The sequence below is a fragment of the Oncorhynchus mykiss genome, chromosome 23 (assembly GCF_057628025.1).
Source record: "Oncorhynchus mykiss isolate SJ-2025 chromosome 23, ASM5762802v1, whole genome shotgun sequence".
In the NCBI taxonomy this organism is placed as follows: Eukaryota; Metazoa; Chordata; class Actinopteri; order Salmoniformes; family Salmonidae; genus Oncorhynchus; species Oncorhynchus mykiss.
Genome location: NC_143044.1, coordinates 25363865 through 25386409, shown reverse-complemented (window position 1 = coordinate 25386409; position 22545 = coordinate 25363865). Strand labels below are relative to the sequence as shown.

The window sequence follows — 22545 nt, the reverse complement described above, 5'->3', positions numbered from 1 at the left end:
CTTCTCTTCCCATCCACTGTTCCTTGGCAGAAAGGAGGTATAGATCTGTCTTCCTTGGCGATAGAGCCCAGTGTGCCAGTCCTATAAACCAATATCCTGGCACCATGACTTCCTGAATAATGCAACATTTACAGAGGTAGATAATAAAGACACTTCATCCTGATGGAGAGGAGAGAGGAGGAGGAGGAGGAAGAGGAGGAGGGTGAGAGATGATGAGGAGGAGGGGGAGAGAGGAGGAGGAGGGAGAGAGAGCAGAGGAGGAGGAGGGAGAGAGAGGAGGAGGAGGAAGAGGAGAAGGAGGGAGAGAGAGGAGGAGGGAGAGAGAGAGAGGAGGAGGAGGGAGAGAGAGAGGATGAGGAGGGTGAGAGAGGAGGAGGGTGAGAGAGGAGGAGGAGGAGGGTGAGAGAGGAGAGAGAGGATGAGGAGGAGGGGGAGAGAGGAGGAGGAAGAGGAGGAGGGTGAGAGAGGAGAGAGAGGATGAGGAGGGGGAGAGAGGAGGAGGAGGGAGAGAGAGGAGGAGGAGGGAGAGGGAGGAGGAGGAGGAGGAGGAGGAGGAGGGAGAGAGAGGAGGAGGAGGGAGAGAGAGGAGGAGGAGGGAGAGAGAGGAGGAGGAGGAGGAGGAGGAGGGAGGATGAGGATTTGACCTGTTTTCCATGATATTGTACTGAATTAACTCCAGGATCTAAATTAACCTGATAACTATTAGCAGAATTTAAGTGCTTTTGTTCAGTTTATCATTTTAATTAAAATGTTGAATCTGCAAGCGTTAAAGATTGATAAATGCCTTAAATAAGACTGTATCATGTCAAAATCACTCGAAACCAATTGCAAAAGCCGAAAACCCAATGTCACGCTACTCTTATCAGTATTAGATAAATAAAACAGCTTTCTGTCTTGTCGGTGTCTTCGACTGAGATTCACATCTGCATGTTCTGGTCACAGTCATCTCTGGGAGTGTAGAACTAGAACAGAATGAGTGTAGTATACGCACACACACACCCCCTCACCCCCACAAACACACACACACACACCTTTAGTCTCACCTTGCGAAGGGGTTTGAGCTTGGTCTCCATGATGAACTGGTACTTGCAGAGTTCACAGCAGCGTGTGTCTGAGGACTTGATCCACTGCTGCAGGCACGCCTGGTGGACGAAGCGTAAGCTGCCTGTACAGTTGCACGGTGTTATCAGTGGGCTGTCATCGTCTCCTTCGCAGTGACAGATCCTACAGAGAGAGACACAGACACAGATTAGTAGACCATAGCAGATACTCAGACAACAGACAGTCTCTAGACAGTTACTGATCCAGAGTTAACTCTCAGTGACCCTAGAGGAGTATACAGACAGGACACCAGAGGCACAATACAGCCCAGACAGAGACACAACTCAGTGATGTTACCAGGAAATTTAGATATCAGAGTCTATATCAGACACAGACAGACATACTGATCACATCTGAACTAATAACACAACCCCAACACAGAGACTATGTCCCCAAGAGGAAACTCAATAATGACAAACTAATGTAATTATTCCCAAATCAACTTCACAGTCATGAATCATTTGCTGCTTTCTGAGAGACATGGGTGGGAGGTGTCATAATACCCATAAAACTGGAAATTGGAAATGATTCCAATAATTTTCCCACCATAAACTTTTCCCACAGGGGATTTTAGAAACACTTAAAATAAGGGCTGTTTTGTGTAGGTTTACCCTGGTGTGACGTTTTCATAACCATGTAAATCTCTCTCAGACAAGGTGACTTTTATCAATATATAATTGGCTCTATTTACTCTCAGACAAGGTGACTTCTAAAATCCACTGTGGGAAAAATGAATGGTGAAAAAACGACTGGAACCATTTCCCTGTTTGACCGCTATTATGACTCATACTGTGGCACTCATCCATAGGGAAGGCCTAGAATGACATGTATAGTTTGTTACAGTATGGCTTACAAATACAACAACTTAAAGGTCTTTTACATCAGCAGCATTCAGCGTTGAGGGGCATGAGATCACTATAGTGATTCACACACACACACACCATACACGTTCAATCAAATATCTGCTCCTTCACAGGAAAGGTATATTTCAGGGAACCAATCAGATCTGTAACATTGCACCTCTTCTCTCTACCAACTTGCTTCTCTGTCCGGTCTCTTTCTCTCACGCTGTCTCTGTCTCTCTCTTTCTCTCCCTCCTCACCAGTAAATCAGATATGTGGTAGCTGCTGCCAGTGTTGCAGGTGTACATGGTATGGAAGCTACGAGTAACCTCCACTGAGTGTGTGTGTGTGTGTGTGTGTGTGTGTGTGTGTGTGTGTGTGTGTGTGTGTGTGTGTGTGTCAAGAGAGAAATAAGAGAAGAAGCAGGAAGTTGAAGGGAGGAAAATCGATGGAGAGAAAAATTGAGAGAGAGAGAGAGAGAGAGAGAGAGAGAGAGAGAGAGAGAGAGAGAGAGAGGAGGGTGGGATTAGACTCACTGCTGAAAATGCAGAGTAACTTGTAAGGGCAGTCAATGCTCTCCACACACACACACCCCTGCCCACACCCACACACACACACTCCCATCCCCACAATCTGACAGGCTAATATAAAATGAGAGCAGAGAGCAGGAGCACAAGACGATTGAAATTTCGGGCAAATGTGGCCTTTGTCAGAATACTGACCTTGCCCTCTAACAGAGCTGAGCCGAAACAGAACAAAGACAGACATGAATTCTCAATGAGCCTGCTTCACAACACAAGGCTACAAAAAGTCCTGGCTGATTTGAAATAGGAAGATATGAGGTGGTTTTATGTGAAACAGAATAAGATTGTGTTGAGTAAAGGGAGCTATGGGATAAAGTGGTTTTATATAAAACAGAATAGGATTGTGTTGAGTAAAGGGAGCTATGGGATAAATTGGTTTTATATAAAACAGAATAGGATTGTGTTGAGTAAAGGGAGCTATGGGACAAAGTGGTTTTATATAAAACAGAATAGGATTGTGTTGAGTAAAGGGAGCTATGGGACAAAGTGGTTTTATATAAAACAGAATAGGATTGTGTTGAGTAAAGGGAGCTATGGGACAAAGTGGTTTTATATAAAACAGAATAGGATTGTGTTGAGTAAAGGGAGCTATGGGACAAAGTGGTTTTATATAAAACAGAATAGGATTGTGTTGAGTAAAGGGAGCTATGGGACAAAGTGGTTTTAAATAAAACAGAATAGGATTGTGTTGAGTAAAGGGAGCTATGGGACAAAGTGGTTTTATATAAAACAGAATAGGATTGTGTTGAGTAAAGGGAGCTATGGGACAAAGTGGTTTTATATAAAACAGAATAGGATTGTGTTGAGTAAAGGGAGCTATGGGACAAAGTGGTTTTATATAAAACAGAATAGGATTGTGTTGAGTAAAGGGAGCTATGGGACAAAGTGGTTTTATATAAAACAGAATAGGATTGTGTTGAGTAAAGGGAGCTATGGGACAAAGTGGTTTTATATAAAACAGAATAGGATTGTGTTGAGTAAAGGGAGCTATGGGACAAAGTGGTGGTAATTCTCTGGCAGAAAAACCAACCACTGTAGTTGAGATGGTCACAGTTTGGTTTAAAATATATTGCCCTTTCTCTCACCCAATACGGTTGGCTTCACTTCAAAATGAATGTAAAATGAAGGCATAATTTGTGTTCAAAAAGAGTAGAGTTCAATTCCTTGAAGATTAATACTTAACATGAAACTAGTGATTTTCCTCAAGGCCTAAAGAGACTTGAAAATTACCTGCCATTGTAATTTACTGACAAAACTTCTTAGTTGTCCTTGACAAGTGTTATAGAGCCATATTACATTGAACTACAATGAAAACAGCATTTTGCATGATATTCAGTCAGAATAAAATAACAAAACAGAGCAGAAAAGAAGAAAGGAAAGAACAGAGACTGAGAGCACAGCAGGGTTTAGAAATAAGTTGGTCAAAGAAGTGCCTCCTGTCTGATCATAACCATGAGGTCGATCACACACACACACACACACACACACACACACACACACACACACACACACACACACACACCTTGTTTAAGGGGGAGGTGAGTGTAGCAAGTCAGTTAGGAGGTTAATGAGTTTGATCTGCCCAAAGCCTCACAAGATTAAACGACAACATGAACAAAGGAGGAGTCGAGGTGGTGGAAGATGGAGTGGGATGGCGGAGTAGATGGAGGGATAAAGAAGAGGTAGTGTTTATTGCTGGGGTCGGTTGTTGTGGTGTGTTTGTATGCAGCTCTGCAAAGCAAGTTGATTCCCTCAATCCGTCTCACTAATTTAGAAGAGTTAACGAGAGATTACAATCAACACGTACCACACCAGACTGAGTCCATAATGGTATTCATAAAGTATGTGTACCAGTATTCAGATGTGTGAGACAGTGCTTTACCAGACGACAGAGAGCTGTTCCTAAGCTCTCTGTTGATTGGCAAATAAATTGGCTGTGTTGGTGGACATTTTATGCACTGCTGGCTTGCTGGGAATATTACAGAAACAGGGATTACTGTGCTCCGTCAGCCAGAACACGTCTTGTTGAGCAGAGATAGTGAGATGGCAGGTGCCAGAGAGTATCTCGACATGGAACACATTCAAATGCCAGCGGGAAACACGGGTTAAAACGATGATGGAAACCGGATGATTGAGAAACAAAGATAACTTCATTATAACGTCTGTGTATTCCTGCAGAGATGTACGATCTTCATGTGACCTACATTGTCACAGCAAAAGGATCTTGCAGTAACAGGATTTGAACGTTTAGTCCATAACATTGCTTGATCAGTGGTTAGGCTATTAGATGGGTTAAAGTATACATGAAAAGTGCAATACTGTTAAAAAAATAATGTGTTAGTGTAGGTTTTCAGTGAATTTATGGAAATCAAGAAGCTCATCTGCATTTCCTCATCTGAAAATTCTCAGCATCAAAATTCTGTCTCTCCAACTCCCACTCTACTGATATCTCTTGCAACACATTTGTGCTGGCTCGATTTCTGACCATTTCCTCTTGTTCAGGTCGACTCAAACCAGGGAGAGCCACTCCAATAATGTGTCAGAAAGATTGTTTTATTAGGTTAATAGCCAGGACAGAACAGAACAGAGCAGACAAAACAGGAAGGATTTGGATAAGTGGTGATCTCAGTCCATCAGGGTTGGATGTCAATTCCATTTAAATTCCAGTCAATTCAGGAAGTACACTGAAATTCCAATTCCAATTCTCTTCAATGCTTTTCAATGAGGAAAATGTGTAATTGGAATTTGGTTTACTTTCTGAATTGCCTGGAATTAAATTAGAATTGTCTCAACCCTGCAGTCCATGTGTGCGTCCCAAATGTCACCCTATTCCTTCTATAGTGCATTACTTTTGAACAGGGTGCATAGGCCCATATAAAGGGAACAGGGTCCAATTAAAGCTCCTTGGGCTCCCGAGTGGTGCAGAGGTCTAAGGCACTGCACCTCAGTGCTAGAGGTGTCACTACAGACACCATGGTTGGAATCCAGGCTGTATCACAACCGGCAGTGATTGGGAGTCCCATAGGGCGGAGAAACAATTGGCCCAGCATCGTCCGGGTTTGGCCGGTGTAGGCCGTCATTGTATATAAAAATGTGTTCTTAACTGACTTGCCTAGTTAAATAAAGGTTATTTAACCTCTGACTCTACAGGAAGTACTGAGCAGTGGCGGTCGGTGACATTTAAGATGAGGGAAGACAATATATTTTTTTTATGAGCATGGTCTTATTTCTATTACAGCATATTGGATGACTGTCATTCATATTCCATTCACCCAGCTCAATGAAACATCGATAGGTTTAGGCTACTACATGATACTCACCTTTTCCATGCACCCATCATGAGGTTGCTACACCCTAACTTGGCCTATGAATGAACATTTACAGGTCAAGATACATTTTTAGTGATCAAGGTGGCAGACAGTGACACATTCAATACCACCTTGCACACTCTTGCCTGCATCTATCAGTTGCAAACAAGAGTTTCTATTGGACAAATTCAGGTATGTTTATCCCAGTTTCTTTCCGTTTTCTTTTGTTTAAGAAATGTTTTTCAACAGAATCGGCGGAATGAATACACCCCTGATCACATGCAGACACAGTTCACTTTCTTAGCAGCCACATACAAACAGCATGATCATTTTTGCTCATTGTATAATTCCTTATCGTATCTACGCGCTCTCCTCCTCTCACCTTTTCCCTTCAATTGTGGACTTAAGTGCACAACACATCAATTGTCTATGACCAGGCGAAACAACCTTTCCAAATCAAACCTTCAAATCATTACTGCTACACACAGCCTACATCGTTGTCAGCATATTAGCTCACATCATAGTCAACATAGCTATTAGAACTAACGCGTTAGTAAACCAACTAAAATCAAATCATGCAGTGCGGTGTACATTCAGCAATCAGTTTAGCAGTTACACCGGCAAGCCCTGGTGAAATAATACCAAAAGCTTACCATGATTTGGAAGAGGTTCCAGCGTTGGATAGCCATAGCCAGCTAGCTAATATAGCATCCTCCACTGTTTGAGCCTGGTGTTTGTGTAGGCTAAACTAGCTAGCTGCATTCGCTAGCTAAGTGAATATACAACAAAATATAGCTAGCCCTCTTTCGCTCCATCTCTCTAGCTTCTCCTTCATTTTTAAAGAAATTAATTTGTTCAAAACTGCTCCACTATTGTCATTCTCTCTCTTTGAGTCAACTACTCACCACATTGTATGCACTGCAGTGCTAGCTAGCTGTAGCTTATGCTTTCAGTACTAGATTCATTCTCTGATCCTTTGATTGGATGGACAACAGTTCATGCTGCAAGAGCTCTGATAGGTTGGAGGACGTTCTCCGGAAGTTGTCAAAATTAAATCTATGGAAGGGGGTGAGAACCATGAGCCCCCTAGGTTCTGTATTGAAGTAAATGTACCCAGAGGAGGACTGAAACTAGCTGTCCTCCGCCTTCACCATAGTGCTTCACTACAGAGTGCTGTTGAGGCTACTGTAGAGCTTCATTTCAAAACAGTGTGTTTTAATAAATTATTTGGTGACATGTGAATATATTTAGTATAGTGAATCTAAAAAGGATAACTTTTTTAACGTTTCACAATTTTTATTAAATTTACTGAGGAGGATGGTTCTCCCCTTCCTCCTCTGAGGAGCCTCCACTGGTACAGAGGAGGAGTGATAAATCAGAACACCTTCATCCAAAAGCACTTGCTCCCTCTCGCCCTTTCTTTTTGTCTTTCTCTCTCCTCTGTCTGTGTCTCTTCCCCGCCACCACCACACCCACCATGCCTGCTGTCTCTGTGGATAACCAGCAAGCTAATTATTTAAATTATATTTTTCAATTTAAAAATAAAATACAGCCACGCAAGCATACTTGGAGAGTAGACCACAGTGTGACTGACCATTCCATTCCAGCTAGTCCCTGATCGCACAGTCACTATCACTTCACAGGAGGGATGGCAGGGCTCTACAACGTCATATCACAGGAGGTGTAGGCAGGATCCAGCCATGGAATTGCATGTGTCTCTACCACATCACGGCACGGGGGTGAGCAGGAGGAGTCTACCATTTCACAGCACAGGGGGGTCACAATCCAGGAATCACCCACCTGCAGCAGTCTCCGGACAACGAATAGGGCGAGAGCGGGCCTGGCGTGAGAGGCCCCATTTTGTCAGAATGGGTAGGTGACGAACACCGGTCTAGAATTGAAAAACGGTCCAGATCGCTGTCTTCGTCCATGTAGCAAAGGGGGGCTGCCCCAAGCAGACCCGAATCCCCGCTTCTGGCACCACTTCCTGGGGCTCCAGCCCCTGTCCAAGTTCCGGTCTTTCCCTGGGGGATCTCAAACACATCGTCATCCCCCAGGAGGCCATCTGTTCCCCCCAGGGGAGGCTCATTGCCACCCATTAGGGTGCTGGAGGATTTGGTGATGTGGAGGCGGGAGGCATAGCTACCCAGCTCAGAACACTGTAGACTGGCAGAGGTAGAGGAGCTAGAGAAGGGGAGGAAGAGGCGGAGGAGTTTGGAGCTGGGCGGGTGAAGGTGGGAGTTAGGAGGTGGTGGAGGAGGAGGAGGAGTGACGCCGGAAGAGTGAGGTTGGAGGCAGTGTTCGTGGGTGAGGTACTTGTAGTTGTTGGTGAATGAGGGAACGAGGTGAGGGTGTGTGCGGGTGAGTGTGTGCGTGGGGAAGGGAGGATGGTTCGAGGCCTGGTGTGTGAGTGTGGCTGCTTTGCCGAACATCTTGGACTTCTGGTCCGTGTTGGGTTGTTTAGGTTTTACATCCAGCTCTCCTTCAGGACAGGTCCGGTCTACGAAGTGTAGTCCGCTACAGAGGCTGTCCATGTGCTGGCCCACATCGTTCAGAGAGTGAGAGAACTTCAGCGTCCAGTTGACGGTGGAGGGGCGGAGCAATGAAAGCCATTCCGTCTCGAAGGAGAGCCCGCCCCGGGCCTTTGGAGAGCTTGAAGGCTGGGGGGGTGTCCAGGCAGAGTGTTGTCACAGAGATGCTCCCTCCTGACCCCTGAGAGGTTTTGCTGTTGGAGTTCATCAGAACCACAGTGGTCTGCAAAGGCTTCTGGTAGCCCTGGTCTGGAGATGTGGCGGCAAGGCTGTGTGTGAGGGATCGGAGGGATGGAGGTTGGAGGAGGAGAGAATGGAATTGATGGTCGGGCAGACGATAGCAGAAAACCAGTACAGGAGAGAAGGAGAGATGGGTAGAAAAAATATAGATGAAATGAAACAAAAGGCCAGCATGCATTCAAACAAAACATATAAAGGAAAGGATGGAGAGTTATATCAGGGAAACTCCCTCCCTGACCTTGCACAAAGGGGTTGGCATAAAGCAGAACACCATTTCTGGACAATACAGTATTATTCTTCAGTACAGTGTAGTACTCCTCACTGCCATATCTAGCTCTCATCTATTCTGTTTAGCATCAGACAACACCATCTGTAACCCATCTGGCACCTTGCTTTCACGCTGCATACAATCAACTAAATCAACTAAACATGGGACTGCTAAGATCCAGAGCGGAGTAAACCCTCAGCAGCCCAAAGCATTTGAAGGATGTACACCAGCAGATGTCATGGTTGGAGGGTTAAAGGTCAGGGGTTCAGGGGTTAGAGTTTAAAGGTTATTGTTTAAAGGTGTGTGTACAGTACCTGCAGATGTCCTGGTTGGAGGGGGTGACCGATGACCGTGAAAAGCTGCAGGGGGCGTTGACGGAGGTGGGACTCCCCGCCTGAGGAAGAGAGAGAGAGTGAAACACAAATATAATTCCGATTTGTCTCATCGGCATCACCAGAAAAATAGTAACATTGGACTTCATTAACAATAAAGAGAAAGAGCTGGCCTCCGATTAGCTCTGTATCTTCCTCAGATAGCAAGCCGTTAGCTAGCTAGCAAGGGTATTTTCTGAGACTGCCAATGGAAATATCTCCAACGTTAGAGAACTAGCAAATAGCTTATGTAGAACTTCATCCAGTCTATATTACTACACTTACACAGAATGCATCATAAACATGGCATGTACTGACGCACAGCATGATAAAAACAACAACCACACTAACAGAGTCCAGGAGATAAAAGGGATTCAGAGCTGTCAAGAGTGCCGACCAAACTCATACAAATATACACAGTACAGCTGGCTGTTAGTTCACATTACATTACCACTAGCTGGCATCTGACGGAATTTTTCAAACGGCAAAACATTTGAAAAATCAACAACTGGAAAACCAGTTTCAAAATCTAACTACTTCTGCAGATACTCGTATTTTCAGTTGGTCGGTTTATTAATTGTCTGTTAATTTAACGGTTGAACGTGAAAGTGTTAAAACATTTTCCATAGACTCAATGAAGTACTTCAAAACTGCCACACGAGCCTGGATTTCAAACGATCATGGTCATGGCGTGAATAAGCTCTATACCTCATTAAAACACTCATTAGCAGCACTGGTGTGGTAGTAACAAATGGGATCAGAAATCCTTTCGTCTATAACCTTGGTGTAGCCTTATGCTCAGTGGTAGTAGAGGTGTGTTGTAATATTATGTGTCCTGGTACATCTGGTGTAGAGAATAGAAGCTCTGCAGTCAGAGGCGGCAGGTAGTAGTCTTGTGGTTAGAGCGGCGGGCCAGTAACCGAAAGGTTGCTGGATCGAATCCCAGCGCTGACAAGGTAAAAATCCCACTGTTCCCCAGTCATTGTAAATAAGAATTTGTTCTTAACTGACATGCCTAGTTAAAAAAAGGTTACATTTAATAAATAAATAAAATCAGATGCCTCCCAGGTATTAGCCTCTACTATACACCATCCGCTAATTACCTATTGACTACATCTGTAACTAAAGGGCAATTTATAGCTCAGGGGTTGGATGAGATCAATGAATTCAACTTCACCTTCTCTCTCTGCCTGTCAATTCAAGAGGGGCGGCAGCGTAGCCTAGTGGTTAGAGTGTTGGACTAGTAATCGGAAGGTTGCAAGTTCTAACCCCCGAGCAGACAAGGTACAAATCTGTAGTTCTGCCCCTGAACAGGCAGTTCCTAGGCCGTCATTGAAAATAAGAGCTTTACTTACCAAAGCAAGTGAAGTGGAAAATAAACAATAAAAATGAACAGTAAACATTACACAGTTCCAAAATAATAAAGACATTTCAAATGTCATATTATGCCTATATACAGTGTTGTAACAATGTGAAAACAGTGAAAGTACAAAAGGGAAAATAATTAAATATAAATATGGGTTGTATTTACAATGGTGTTTGTTCTTCACTGGTTGCCCTTTTCTTGTGGCAACAGGTCACAGATCTTGCTGCTGTGATGGCTGTGATGGCACACAGATATGGGAGTTTATCAAAATTGGGTTTGTTTTCAAATTCTTTGTGGATCTGTGTAACCTGAGGGAAATATGTGTATCTAATTGTGTCATACATTTGGCAGGAGGTCAGGAAGTGCAGCTCAGTTTCCACCTCATTCTGTGGGCAGTGTGCACATAGCCTGTCCTCTCTTGTGAGCCAGGTGTGCCTACGGCAGCCTTTCTCAATAGCAAGGCTATGCTCACTGAGTCTGTACATAGTCAAAGCATTCCTTAAGTTTGGGTCAGTCACAGTGGTCAGGCATTCTGCCACTGCGTACTCTCTGTTTAGGGCCAAGGAGCATTCTAGTTTGCACTGTTTTTTTGTTGTCTTGCCATTTTTGTTGTCTTGCGCGCGCGCACGCACACACACACACACACACACACACACACACACACACACACACACACACACACACACATATGAAGAAAAAATAACCGCATGTAGGGGTGTGAGGATCAAAACAGAGGAGCTGTCTTTAAAATCAATCAGATGAGACAATATTTAACTGTGGAAGTAGAACATGTACATAGTGTGTTATTACACACCAGCAAGACTGGGAAAAGGAGGAAGGTACTGTGTTAGCTATATCATTTTCAGATATACTGGCTATAATGGCACCGGAGGGTATGGCTGCCGTTTTATGGGTTCGTAACCATCTGTGCTACTTTGTTAGTTTTTTTCTCATTGTTTGTAACTAATTTTGCACATAATGTTGCTGCTACCTTCTCTTATGACCAAAAAGAGAGTCTGGATATCAGCACAGCAAGTACTCACCTCGAACTGGACCATTTTTAAAAATGTAATGAGTCTGACGCAAAGGATATACTGCTTTGTCGAAACAAGTCCAAAATCCCCATTAAATACCCGAGTAGGTAAACCACCGCTACCCTCCGTATTATTGGCCAACGTGCAATCATTGGAAAACAAACTTGATGATCTATGATTAAGACTATCCTACCAACGGGACATTAAAAACTGTAATATGTTATTTTTCACCGGCTAAACAACGATAAGTATAATATAGAGCAGGCTGGCATCTTCGTGTTTCGGCAGGACATAGCAGCTATGTCTAGTAAGACGAGGGGCTGGGGTGTGTGTCTATTTGTCAATAACTGCTGGTGCGCGATGTTTAATATTAAAGAAGTCTTGAAGTATTGCTCGCCTGAAGTAGAATACCTAATGATAAGCTGTAGACCACAATATCTATGTTATTGGTAGTCGTCTATTTACCACCAAGAACCGATGCTGGCACTAGGATCCCACTCAACGAGCTGTGAAAGGCCATAAGCAAACAAGAAAATGCTCATCCAGAAGTGGTGCTCCAAGTGGCCGGGGACTTTAATGCAGGCAAACTTAAATCCGTTTTACCTCATTTCTACCAGCATGTCAAGTGTGCAACCAGAGGAAAAACTCTAGACCACCTTTCCTCCACACACAGAGATGCATACAAATCTCTCCCTCGCCCTCCATTGGGCAAATCTGCTTACAATCACTGAAAAAACTAAAGCAGGAAGTACCAGTGACTCACTCAATACGGACGTGGTCAGATGAAATGGATGCTACGCTACAGGACTGTTTTGCTAGCACAGACTGGGATTCATCTAATGGCATTGAGGAGTATACTACCTCAGTCACTGGCTTCATCAAAAAGTGCATTGACGCCGTCGTCCCCACAGTGACCGTACGTACATATCCCAACCAGAAGCCATGGATTACAGGCAACATCCGCACGAGCTAACGGCTAGAACTGCAGGACACTAATCTGGACGCTTATAAGAAATCCTGCTATGCCCTCAGACAAACCATCAAACAGGTAAAGAAAGTTTCAATACAGGAATAAGATTGAATCCTACTACACCGGCTCTGACACTTGTCAGATGTAGCAGGGCTTGACAACTATTACAGACTACAAAGAGTAGCCCAGTGACGAGTGCCTACCAGACGAGCTAAATGCCATTTATGCTCGCTTCGAGGCAACCAACACTGAAGCATGCATGAGAGCACTAGCTGTTCCGGGCAACTGTGTTATCGCTCTCTCACCGTAGCCGATGTGAGTAAGACCTTTAAACAGGTCAACATACACAAGGCTGCGGGGCCAGAAGGATTACCAGGACGTGTGCTCCGGGCATGTGCTGACCAACTGGCAGGTGTCTTCACTGACATTTTCAACATGTCCCTGATTGAGTCTGTAATACCAACATGTTTCAAGCAGACCACCATAGTCCCTGTGCCCAAGAACACAAAGGCAACCTGCCTAAATGACTACAGACCCGTAGCACTCACGACCGTACCCATGAGGTGCTTTGAAAGACTGGTAATGGCTCACAACAACACCATTATCCCAGAAACCCTAGACCCACTCCAATTTGCATACCGCCAAAACAGATCCCAGATGATGCAATCTCTATTGCACTACACACTGCCCTTTCCCACCTGGACAAAAGGAACACGTATGTGAGAATGCTATTCTTTGACTACAGCTCAGCGTTCAACACCATAGTACCCTCAAAGCACTAAGCTAAGGATCCTGGGACTAAACACCTCCCTCTGCAACTGGATCCTGGACTTCCTGACGGGCCACCCCCAGGTGGTGAGGGTAGGTAGCAATACACCTGCCACGCTGATCCTCAACACTGGAGCCCCCCAGGGGTGCGTGCTCAGTTCCCTCCTGTACTCCCTGTTCACCCACGACTGCATGGCTAGGCACGACTCCAACACCATCATTAAGTTTGCAGACGACACAACAGTGGTAGGCCTGAATACCGACAACGGCGAGACAGCCTATAGGGAGGAGGTCAGAGACCTGGCCGGGTGGTGCCAGAATAACAACCTATCCCTCAACATAACCAAGACTAAGGAGATGATTGTGGACTATAGGAAAAGGAAGACCAAGCACGCCCACATTCTCATCGACGGGGCTGTAGTGGAGCAGGTTGAGAGCTTCAAGTTCCTTGGTGTCCACATCAACAACAAACTAGAATGGTCCAAACACACCAAGACAGTCGTGAAGAGGGCACGACAAAGCCTATTCCCCCTCAGGAAACTAAAAAGATTTGGAATGAGTCCTGAGATCCTCAAAAGGTTCTACAGCTGCAACATCGAGAGCATCCTGACTAGTTGCATCACTGCCTGGTACGGCAATTGCTCGGCCTCCGAACACAAGGCACTACAGAGGGTAGTGCGTACGGCACAGTACATCACTGTGGCCAAGCTTCCTGCCATCCAGGACCTCTACACCAGGCGGTGTCAGAGGAAGGCCCTAAAAATTGTCAAAGACCCCAGCCACCCCAGTCAAAGACTGTTCTCTCTACTACCGCATGGCAAGCGGTACCGGAGTGCCAAGTCTAGGACAAAAAGGCTTCTCAATAGTTTTTACCCCCAAGCCATAAGACTCCTTAACAGGTAATCAAATGGCTACCCGGACTGTTTGCATTGTGTGTTGTCCCCCCCCCAACCCCTCATTTACACTGCTGATACTCTCTGTTTATCATATATGCAAAGTCACTTTAACTATACATTCATGTACATACTACCTCAATTGGCCCGAACAACCAGTTCCCCTGCACATTGGCTAACCGGGCAATCTGCATTGTGTCCCACCACCCACCACCTGCCAACCCCTCTTTTATGTTACTGCTACTCTCTGTTCATCAAATATGCATAGTCCCTTTAACCATATCTACATGTACATACTACCTCAATCAGCCTGACAAACCAGTGTCTGTATGTAACCTCGCTACTTTTATAGCCTCGCTACTGTATATAGCCTGTCTTTTTACTGTTGTTTTATTTCTTTACTTACCTATTGTTCACCTAATACCTTTTTTGAACTATTGGTTAGAGCCTGTAAGTAAGCATTTCACTCTAAGGGATACACCTGTTGTATTCGGCGCACGTGACAAATAAACTTGGATTTGATTTGATCCAATCATTGTGTCTGCCAATCTGTATGACTACAACCTCAGATCTGAATGGAACAGGCATTCATGATAATCGGCTATACATTTGACTAACATTTATGCAATATACTTTTTACTTATCTATTCATGATCACCAGAACAACGTCTGTATGAAGCAGGTGATGAAACAAACAGAAAACTAAAAATCTCAGAAATGAACCCACAGTCGTGGCACTGGCAAGTTCTAACAGAGCCTGTTAATGTGTGTCAGAATGGACACATAATTTACCATTCCTGTCATTCTCCTCATACCTCAAACACATCTCTATCCAACTCTCTGCTCCTCTCTGTTTGCACAGCCAACATTTCCTTGTTCTTTAAATGTAATTTCCCTTTAGGTATTTCACCTCAGTGAACAAAATTATGGTATGAGTCTTACTGAGGCCAACAACCAAAGCAAATAACTCATGCTTGGAGAGACCAAGAAGAGGCAGACTCAATCCAACCTAGTAACCATGATAATGACACTTACCGCAATAACAACTAGAAGCAGGCACTGTGTGCTACTGAGACCAGATTCTAATAAAAAAACATGTATTCTACTGCCAATATGGGGCTGTATCACAACCAGCTGTGACTGAGAGACCCATAGGCCGGCGCAAAATTAGGGTTAGTGTTTGGCCGGAGTAGGCCATAATTGTAAAATAAGAATTTGTTCTTAACTGACTTGCTTAGTTAAAAAAAAGGTTAAATAAAAAGAGCGAGGAAATCTACGAGATGGCCTATATCTGAGTTATGTTGGCAAGACTGTGGCAATTGTATAGCAGTACAAATCAAATAGTATTCGGTCACTTCCTCACAGTCTAACCAAGGTGAAGGTACTGAAGTAAATCTGAATGTACAAGATGACTATTCAGCCACATAGAAACATGTAAGGTCAATAGAACGTCCATTATAATGAAAATGTTTATGCAGTTGCATGGCAGTGCAAAATAAATAGTATACTGTCGCTACAAACAGCAAAGTGCAGTGCGCTCCAAAGCAATGGTCAGCTGTCAGCATTGGAGAGAGAATGAGAGACAGTGATGTAGGCCTAAACAGTAGCAAACTCCTGAAAACCATAGCCACGCGAAGTAGGGGTGCTGCGGCACCCCCTTATAAATCCAAAACATACCCCTCGTCTTTTTCCACATATTATTGTGTTACAAAGTGGGATTCAAATGGATTTAATTGTCATTTTTTTTGTCAACGATCTACACAAAATACTCCGTCATGTCAAAGTGGAGGAAAAATTCTAACATTTGTAAAAAATAAAAATAAGTTACAAATAAAACACTAATATAGCGTGATTACATGAGTATTCAACTCTCAAAGTCAGTACATGTTAGAATCACCTTTGGCAGCAATTACAGCTGTGAGTCTCTAAGAGCTTTGCACACCTGGATAGTATAATATTTGCACTTTATTCTTTTAAAAATTATTTAAGCTCTCTCAAGTTTGTTGTAAATCATTGCTAAATGACCATTTTCAAGTCTTCCCATAGATTTTCAACCCGATTTAAGTCACAACTGATACTAGGCCACTCAGGAACATTCAATGTCGTCTTGGTAAGCAACTCCAGTGAATATTTGGCCTTGTGATTTAGGTTATTGTCCTGCTGAAAGGTAAATTTGTCACCCAGTGTATGCTAGAAAGCAGACTGAACCAGGTTTTCCTCTAGGATTTTGCCTGTGTTTATTTTTATTATAAAAAACTCCATAGTCTTTGCTGAAGACAAGAATAACCATAACATGATGCAGCCACCACCATGCTTGAAAATATGAAGAGTGGTACTCAGTGATGTGTTGTGTTTGCTCCAAACATAATGCTTTGTATTCAGGACTTAAAGTTGATTTCTTTGCCACATCTTTTGCAGTTTTACTTTAGTGCCTTATTGCAAACAGGATGCATGTTTTGGAATATTTGTATTCAGTACAGGCTTCCTTCTTTGCACTCTTATCAATTAAGTTAGTAACTACAATGTTGTTGACACATCCTCAGTTTTCTCCTATCACAGCCATTGAACTCTGCAACATTGGACTCATGGTGAAATCCCTGAGCGGTTTCCTTCCTCTCCAGCAACTGAGTTAGAAAGGATGACTGTATCTTTGTAGTGACTGGGTCTATTTATTTACCATCCAAAGTGCAAAAAATAACTTCACCATGCTCAAAGGGATATTGAATGTCAGATTTTCTTTTTATTACCCATCTACCAATAGGTGCCCTTTGTGAGGCATTGGAAAATATCACTGGTCTTTGTGGTTGAATCTGTGTTTGAAATACACTGCTCGACTGAGGGACCTTACAGATAATTGTATGTGTGGGGTACAGAGATAAGGTAGTCATTCAAAAAATCATGTTAAACACTATTACTGCACACGTCACAGTGAGTTTATTATGAACTTATTATGTGACTTAAGCCAATTTTTACTCCTGGACTTATTTAGACTTGCAATAAAAGGGGTTGAATACTTAATGACTCAGGACGTTTCAGCTTTTTATTTTTGCAAAACGTTTATTTTTTTTTAAGCAGCCCCAAACCATCACACTACCACCACGCTTGACTGTTGGTATAAGGTTCTCACTGTGTGTTTGAGCCGTCATGTGCATTAGTAGCACAGTTTCTAACTTATTTACATTAGTTTTTACTTACACTGGTATGTTGACTTCTCCATGTTAATGCTGGTATTAAGTTTTGGCTGACTTTTCTTAGCAGATGTACAATCATCGCAAATTGAATTATGGGGCGTTTCAGGCCCCGGAGTGAACATAATTGTACACTCGCAAACTCGATCAAAAAACGAGGGCTGATGGGCTTTCGTTGCCAACTTCCCTTGCTTGGCTAATCATTTGGCCCGACGGCAAAGATGGCCGCTAGGATTCTCCCAAGGGCATAAGGCGAGGGTAAGTGGAGGAGGGTGCGTCTTTTATGAGTTTGGAACGCAGCCTGTGTGTTTGTAGACGTCTCTCTCAGTAAGAACTGATCAGAGAGCTGTACCTCTGACTGTGGAAGTGACTGGCAGGTTAGGACCCCCTGGCAGTCTAGGCCTGACTCTGTTTCTCTACAGGATGTCTGTCTCCATTCTGTCCATCACCCTCTGTGTTATTTTCACTTTTCTATCTTTCCCTCTCTCTCTTTCTATCCCTCTCTCGTCAAAATAACTTTTTGGTAGCCCTCAGTTCTTTAATCCCCTTTTTCTCTCTCAGTTGCCCTTTGGTAGGTACAGGTCTGTCATATACCATTCATCCTGTATGTTCCATCTCTGACCTTACCTTGGAAATGTTGCTGGACCTGCTGGCAGAATGACCTAGGTGCTTCTCATTCTGAAAGAGAGGAACAGAAAGACAATATTAGACACATTTAGTCATTTTGAAACACCAACCCCTGTAGCAGCAGATACTGTAAGTCATATCAACGTTTGACTGGGACAGTAACCGAAAGGTCGCTGGTTTGAATTCCCGCGCTGACTAGGTGAAAAATCTGCCCTTGAGCAAGGCACTTAACCCTAATTGCTCCAGTAAGTCGACTGGGATGAGAGTGTCTGCTAAATGACTGAAATGTAAATGTAAAATACCTTCTATCTTGAACTGCGTTAGAAACATAAGAGACAACAAGAAGAATCTGTTATAACTTTTGCAGTGATTACACATGATAACGTATGGCTGGTAATGATTATTACATCTTTACAGCACTGCACACTTACCAGCTGTTTGGTAATGGACACAAAACACCCTTACGCACGCACACTACGTCTCTCTTGCTCTCGTCCTCTCTGTCTATACATTACCATACTGATGCTTTCACAACAAGTTCAGTGGAATAGTCAGAAGATTTTCCGAAGACGATGAAAACTAGTTGATAGTTGATTAACTTGTTTCATGCTGAAGAAGCAGACTGACACGCACCAGCATACACTTTTTTATTCTAATTACTCGATCCCTTCCCTTGTGTCTCGCCTTCCATAGTTGCCATGGTGATGCTAGTGAGAGGTCTGTGTGTTTAGTCTCCATTCTCTCTCTTCCCATGTATGTCTGTCATTGGCCGAACTTCAGCCTAAAGATACGTAAGCAAGCAACAACAGACACACACACCAACTGCCCCACAAAAAAAACACCCACAAACATGTATACAACACACACACATTAACGACTGAACTGTGAACTAATGGTGTGCCAACATCACACTATTACTTATCTCTGAGGGAGGCAGAGGGCTGTGAATGATCTGCTGTCAAATAGCAGATGAGCATACACCACACGCATGCACACGCACACACACACACACTTCTGGTAAACAGACCCTGATGAATCCACACACAGCACATGCATCTGAGAACCTGTGTTTATCCATCTGTGTGTGGCCATAATGGTTGGCTCATGTGACACAGGTTCTTTACGAAGAGCAGACTTAAACATACAGTATCGTATTGAGAAACAGAGCAACAGACAGATACAAGGAGATAAGAATAGAAAGAGAGCGAGAAGAGACGATAGGAAGAGAAAAAAAAAGAGACAATGAGATAGAGAAAGAAAGAAAGAGAGAAAGGGAGAGCGATAATAGGGGGAACATAAATTATTTTTTTTGTCCTCTGTTTCCTCGAGTAATGGAGTAATGATGAGGAACTCAAGGTTGCCATGAGAGCCGCTGCAAAGGGGAAATAACAAGGCCACTAATAGAGAGCCTTCCCTCCAATTTAATAGGACAGGATGATTAGGATACAACGAGGAGAGGAGGAGAGACTGATAGATAGATGAGAGCAGGGAAGTGCTGAACACTCTCCACGCTCAGATTAGAGAGGTAGGTCTTTTGTCCCAGTAAGGAACTGAAGCAGTATTCATGTTCTCTCGCAGTAAAATATGTCACCAGTCTCACTGGGTTTGAGAGTCGTCTCATTGAACACGCACACACACACACACACGTCTCAAGCCTGTATGTTCATCTATCTGTGTGTGGTCATAATGGCTCATGTGACGTGTGTTCTCTTTGGTTCTTTTCACTCATTATCTTTATGAATAATGAATGAGTACACAGTGTCGCAAACTTATATACTTTGTGATGGACTGAAGCCATCTGAATTCTAGACAGAGATATACAGCACACTGAGACACAAAACTGGCACCTACTACCATACCCCGTTCAAAAGGACTTACATTTTCTGTCTTGCCCATTCACCCTCTCAATGGCACACATACACAATCCGAGTCTCAATCGTCTCAAGGCTTGAAAATATTTTTTAAAACTCTCTCCTCACCTCTACACTGATTGAAGTGGATTTAACAAGTGACATCAATAAAGGATCATAGCTTTCACCTGGATTCACCTGGTCAGTTGATGTCATGGAAAGAGCAGCTGTTCTTACTGTTCTGTATAGTCAGTATACAGTACATGAACATAGCACATACAGTATCATACTTATACTGAGAAACAGACAAATAAAAGGAAGATAAGAGGAGAACAAGAGTGAGTAAGATAACAAGAGAAGGGATGATCGAAAGAGAAATATAGACAATGAGATTAAGAAGGAAATATATATAGAGAAAGAGAGTGATAATAATCTTATTTTTTGTCCTCTGTTCCTTCGCTAGTCTAAGATGTAGTAATGATGAGGAACTCACGGTTGCTATGAGAGCCACTGCTGAGGGAAAATAACAAGGCCACTAATACTCAGCCGACCCTCCAATTTAATAGGGCAGAATAGGAAGAGGCAATGAGGAGAGATGGATAGATGAGGAGGGAAGAGCAAAGTGCTGAACACTCCAGACAAAAGAGAAGCATTTCGTCCTGGCAAGGAACTAATCGACTTTCTCTGTTTATGTCTACCTTTCTTTGTCTTTCTCTGCCTTTTCCTCTGTTCTTCGCGCTCACACACATACACACACACACACACACACACACATACACACACACACACACACACAGTATCAGTGACAGTGGTCTATAAAAGGACTAAGTCTCGTGAGTCATCCATTATTCTGTGAGAGAAACTCAAGAGTTTCAAACATCTCTGTCTCTCTTCTCCCTCCCTTTTCTCTCTCGGTTCTTTCTCTCTGTGGACTGGGTAACAACTCCTGGCTGTGATGATCCAGGCTGTGAGAGGGAGGTAAAGGGAGGCTCAGGAGGATATGACAGAGGAGAGGAGACATTTTGTCTTGGTGGTTCACGGCTCCGAGGCTTTAAGTCTCTGTTCAGGGGCTCAGAGCTTCAGGGCCTCTGTGTGGGCTATCTCTTGCTATCTCTTGCCTCTGTCTGAACCCTGAAGACTTTCACAATGTTCCATCTTTTCAGAACAGTTATGTTGAGGAATTCTAATCTTCATAAGTTCCCCTCATCTCCAAACCAGAGTTTGCCGGAAGTTTTAATTTCTTAAAAGTAGTCTAAAGTAGAACTATATCAGCTATATAACCTTCTTTCCCTGTACCAGACAGTTACCTCATAACCATAGCCATATCATGTGTCAGTTCTATTAAGTGTATTTCTATTTCTTGCCTGTCATCTATTTCTGCATATAGCCTACAGTACAACCAGCCTACTACAACGTCCCCACCCACAGATTCAAAACAACGTCAGCTAGTCTATCACAACACAGCGAAGCTAGCATCATTAGCCTCCGGAAGCTAATCAAATCAAATTGTATTAGTCACATGCGCCAAATACAACAGGTGTAGGACCTTACAGTGAAATGCTTACTTACGAGCCCCTAACCAACAGAATAAGAGATAAAAGTAACAAGTAATTAAAGAGGAGCAGTAAAAAATAACAATATTTACAGGGGGGTGCCGGTACAGAGTCAATGTGTGGGGGCACCGGTTAGTTAAGGTAGTATGTAGAGGTAGGTAGAGTTAATTAAAGTGACTATGCATAGATGACAGTGGTGTGGAGAGAGGAGGGGGGGGGGGGGGGGAGGGGGGGCCAATGTGAATAGTCTGGGTAGCCATTTCATTAGGTGTTCAGGAGTCTTATGTCTTGGGGGTAGAAGCTGTTTAGAAGCCTCTTGGACCTAGACTTGGCGGCTCCGGTACCGCTTGCCATGTGGTAGTAGAGAGAACAGTCTATGACTTGGGTGGCTGGAGTCTTTGACAATTTTCAGGGCCTTCCTCTGACACCGCCTGGTATAGAGGTCCTGGATGGCAGGAAGCTTGGCCCCAGTGATGTACAAATGCTAATTAGCACCGAATTACTAACTAACTCAGCTATACACAACTTCAATAAATGACCCTTTAATTAAAGTCTCAAGGAGCAGAACATGTTTTAGCTTTTCTTAGGAGCTCATGCGTTGGTGGAAATCTGTCTGCGCTAGCTGCTTACATACAATAGGTTACCGAATCAAATCGATATTTAATATTGTATCTCGTTGTTATATACTAAATAGGAAAAGGTTAAATCCATTTGAATTGAATCACTTTTTGAAAGTTGACCTATTTTGCATACCCCACCATACCATGAGACACCCTTTTTCACTGGAAAAGATAAAGGTTTGAGATGATATCATTTAAAGCAGTTTTATAATTTCTTGAAAAAAATGCTTTTACCTTTTTACTAAAATATTTGTTTTTCTCCAAATTTGCATATGTTTTAGCAAAGACCCTATTTTACATAGTCAGAGGTATTGGATACAGGGTGGATGTCAGATTTTGGCTGATAAATGTGCTAAAATATAAATATAATTGACATTTCAAAATTCAAATAGTACCATAAAGATGGTTGGAGGTCCACACATCAGAGAATG

At 43.3% G+C, this 22545-nt stretch overlaps 1 protein-coding gene across 1 annotated transcript in view; it reads right to left on the bottom strand.

Annotated features, from left to right (window-relative positions):
- The window catches only part of LOC110502638 (uncharacterized), a 135152-nt gene that overhangs the window by 5644 nt on the left and 106963 nt on the right, over positions 1–22545 (bottom strand). The window contains 5 exon segments of the mRNA XM_090217185.1: positions 1044–1224; positions 7636–8474; positions 8476–8635; positions 9189–9268; positions 18092–18142. Of these exon segments, the coding sequence (XP_090073311.1) occupies positions 1044–1224; positions 7636–8474; positions 8476–8635; positions 9189–9268; positions 18092–18142 (1311 nt within the window).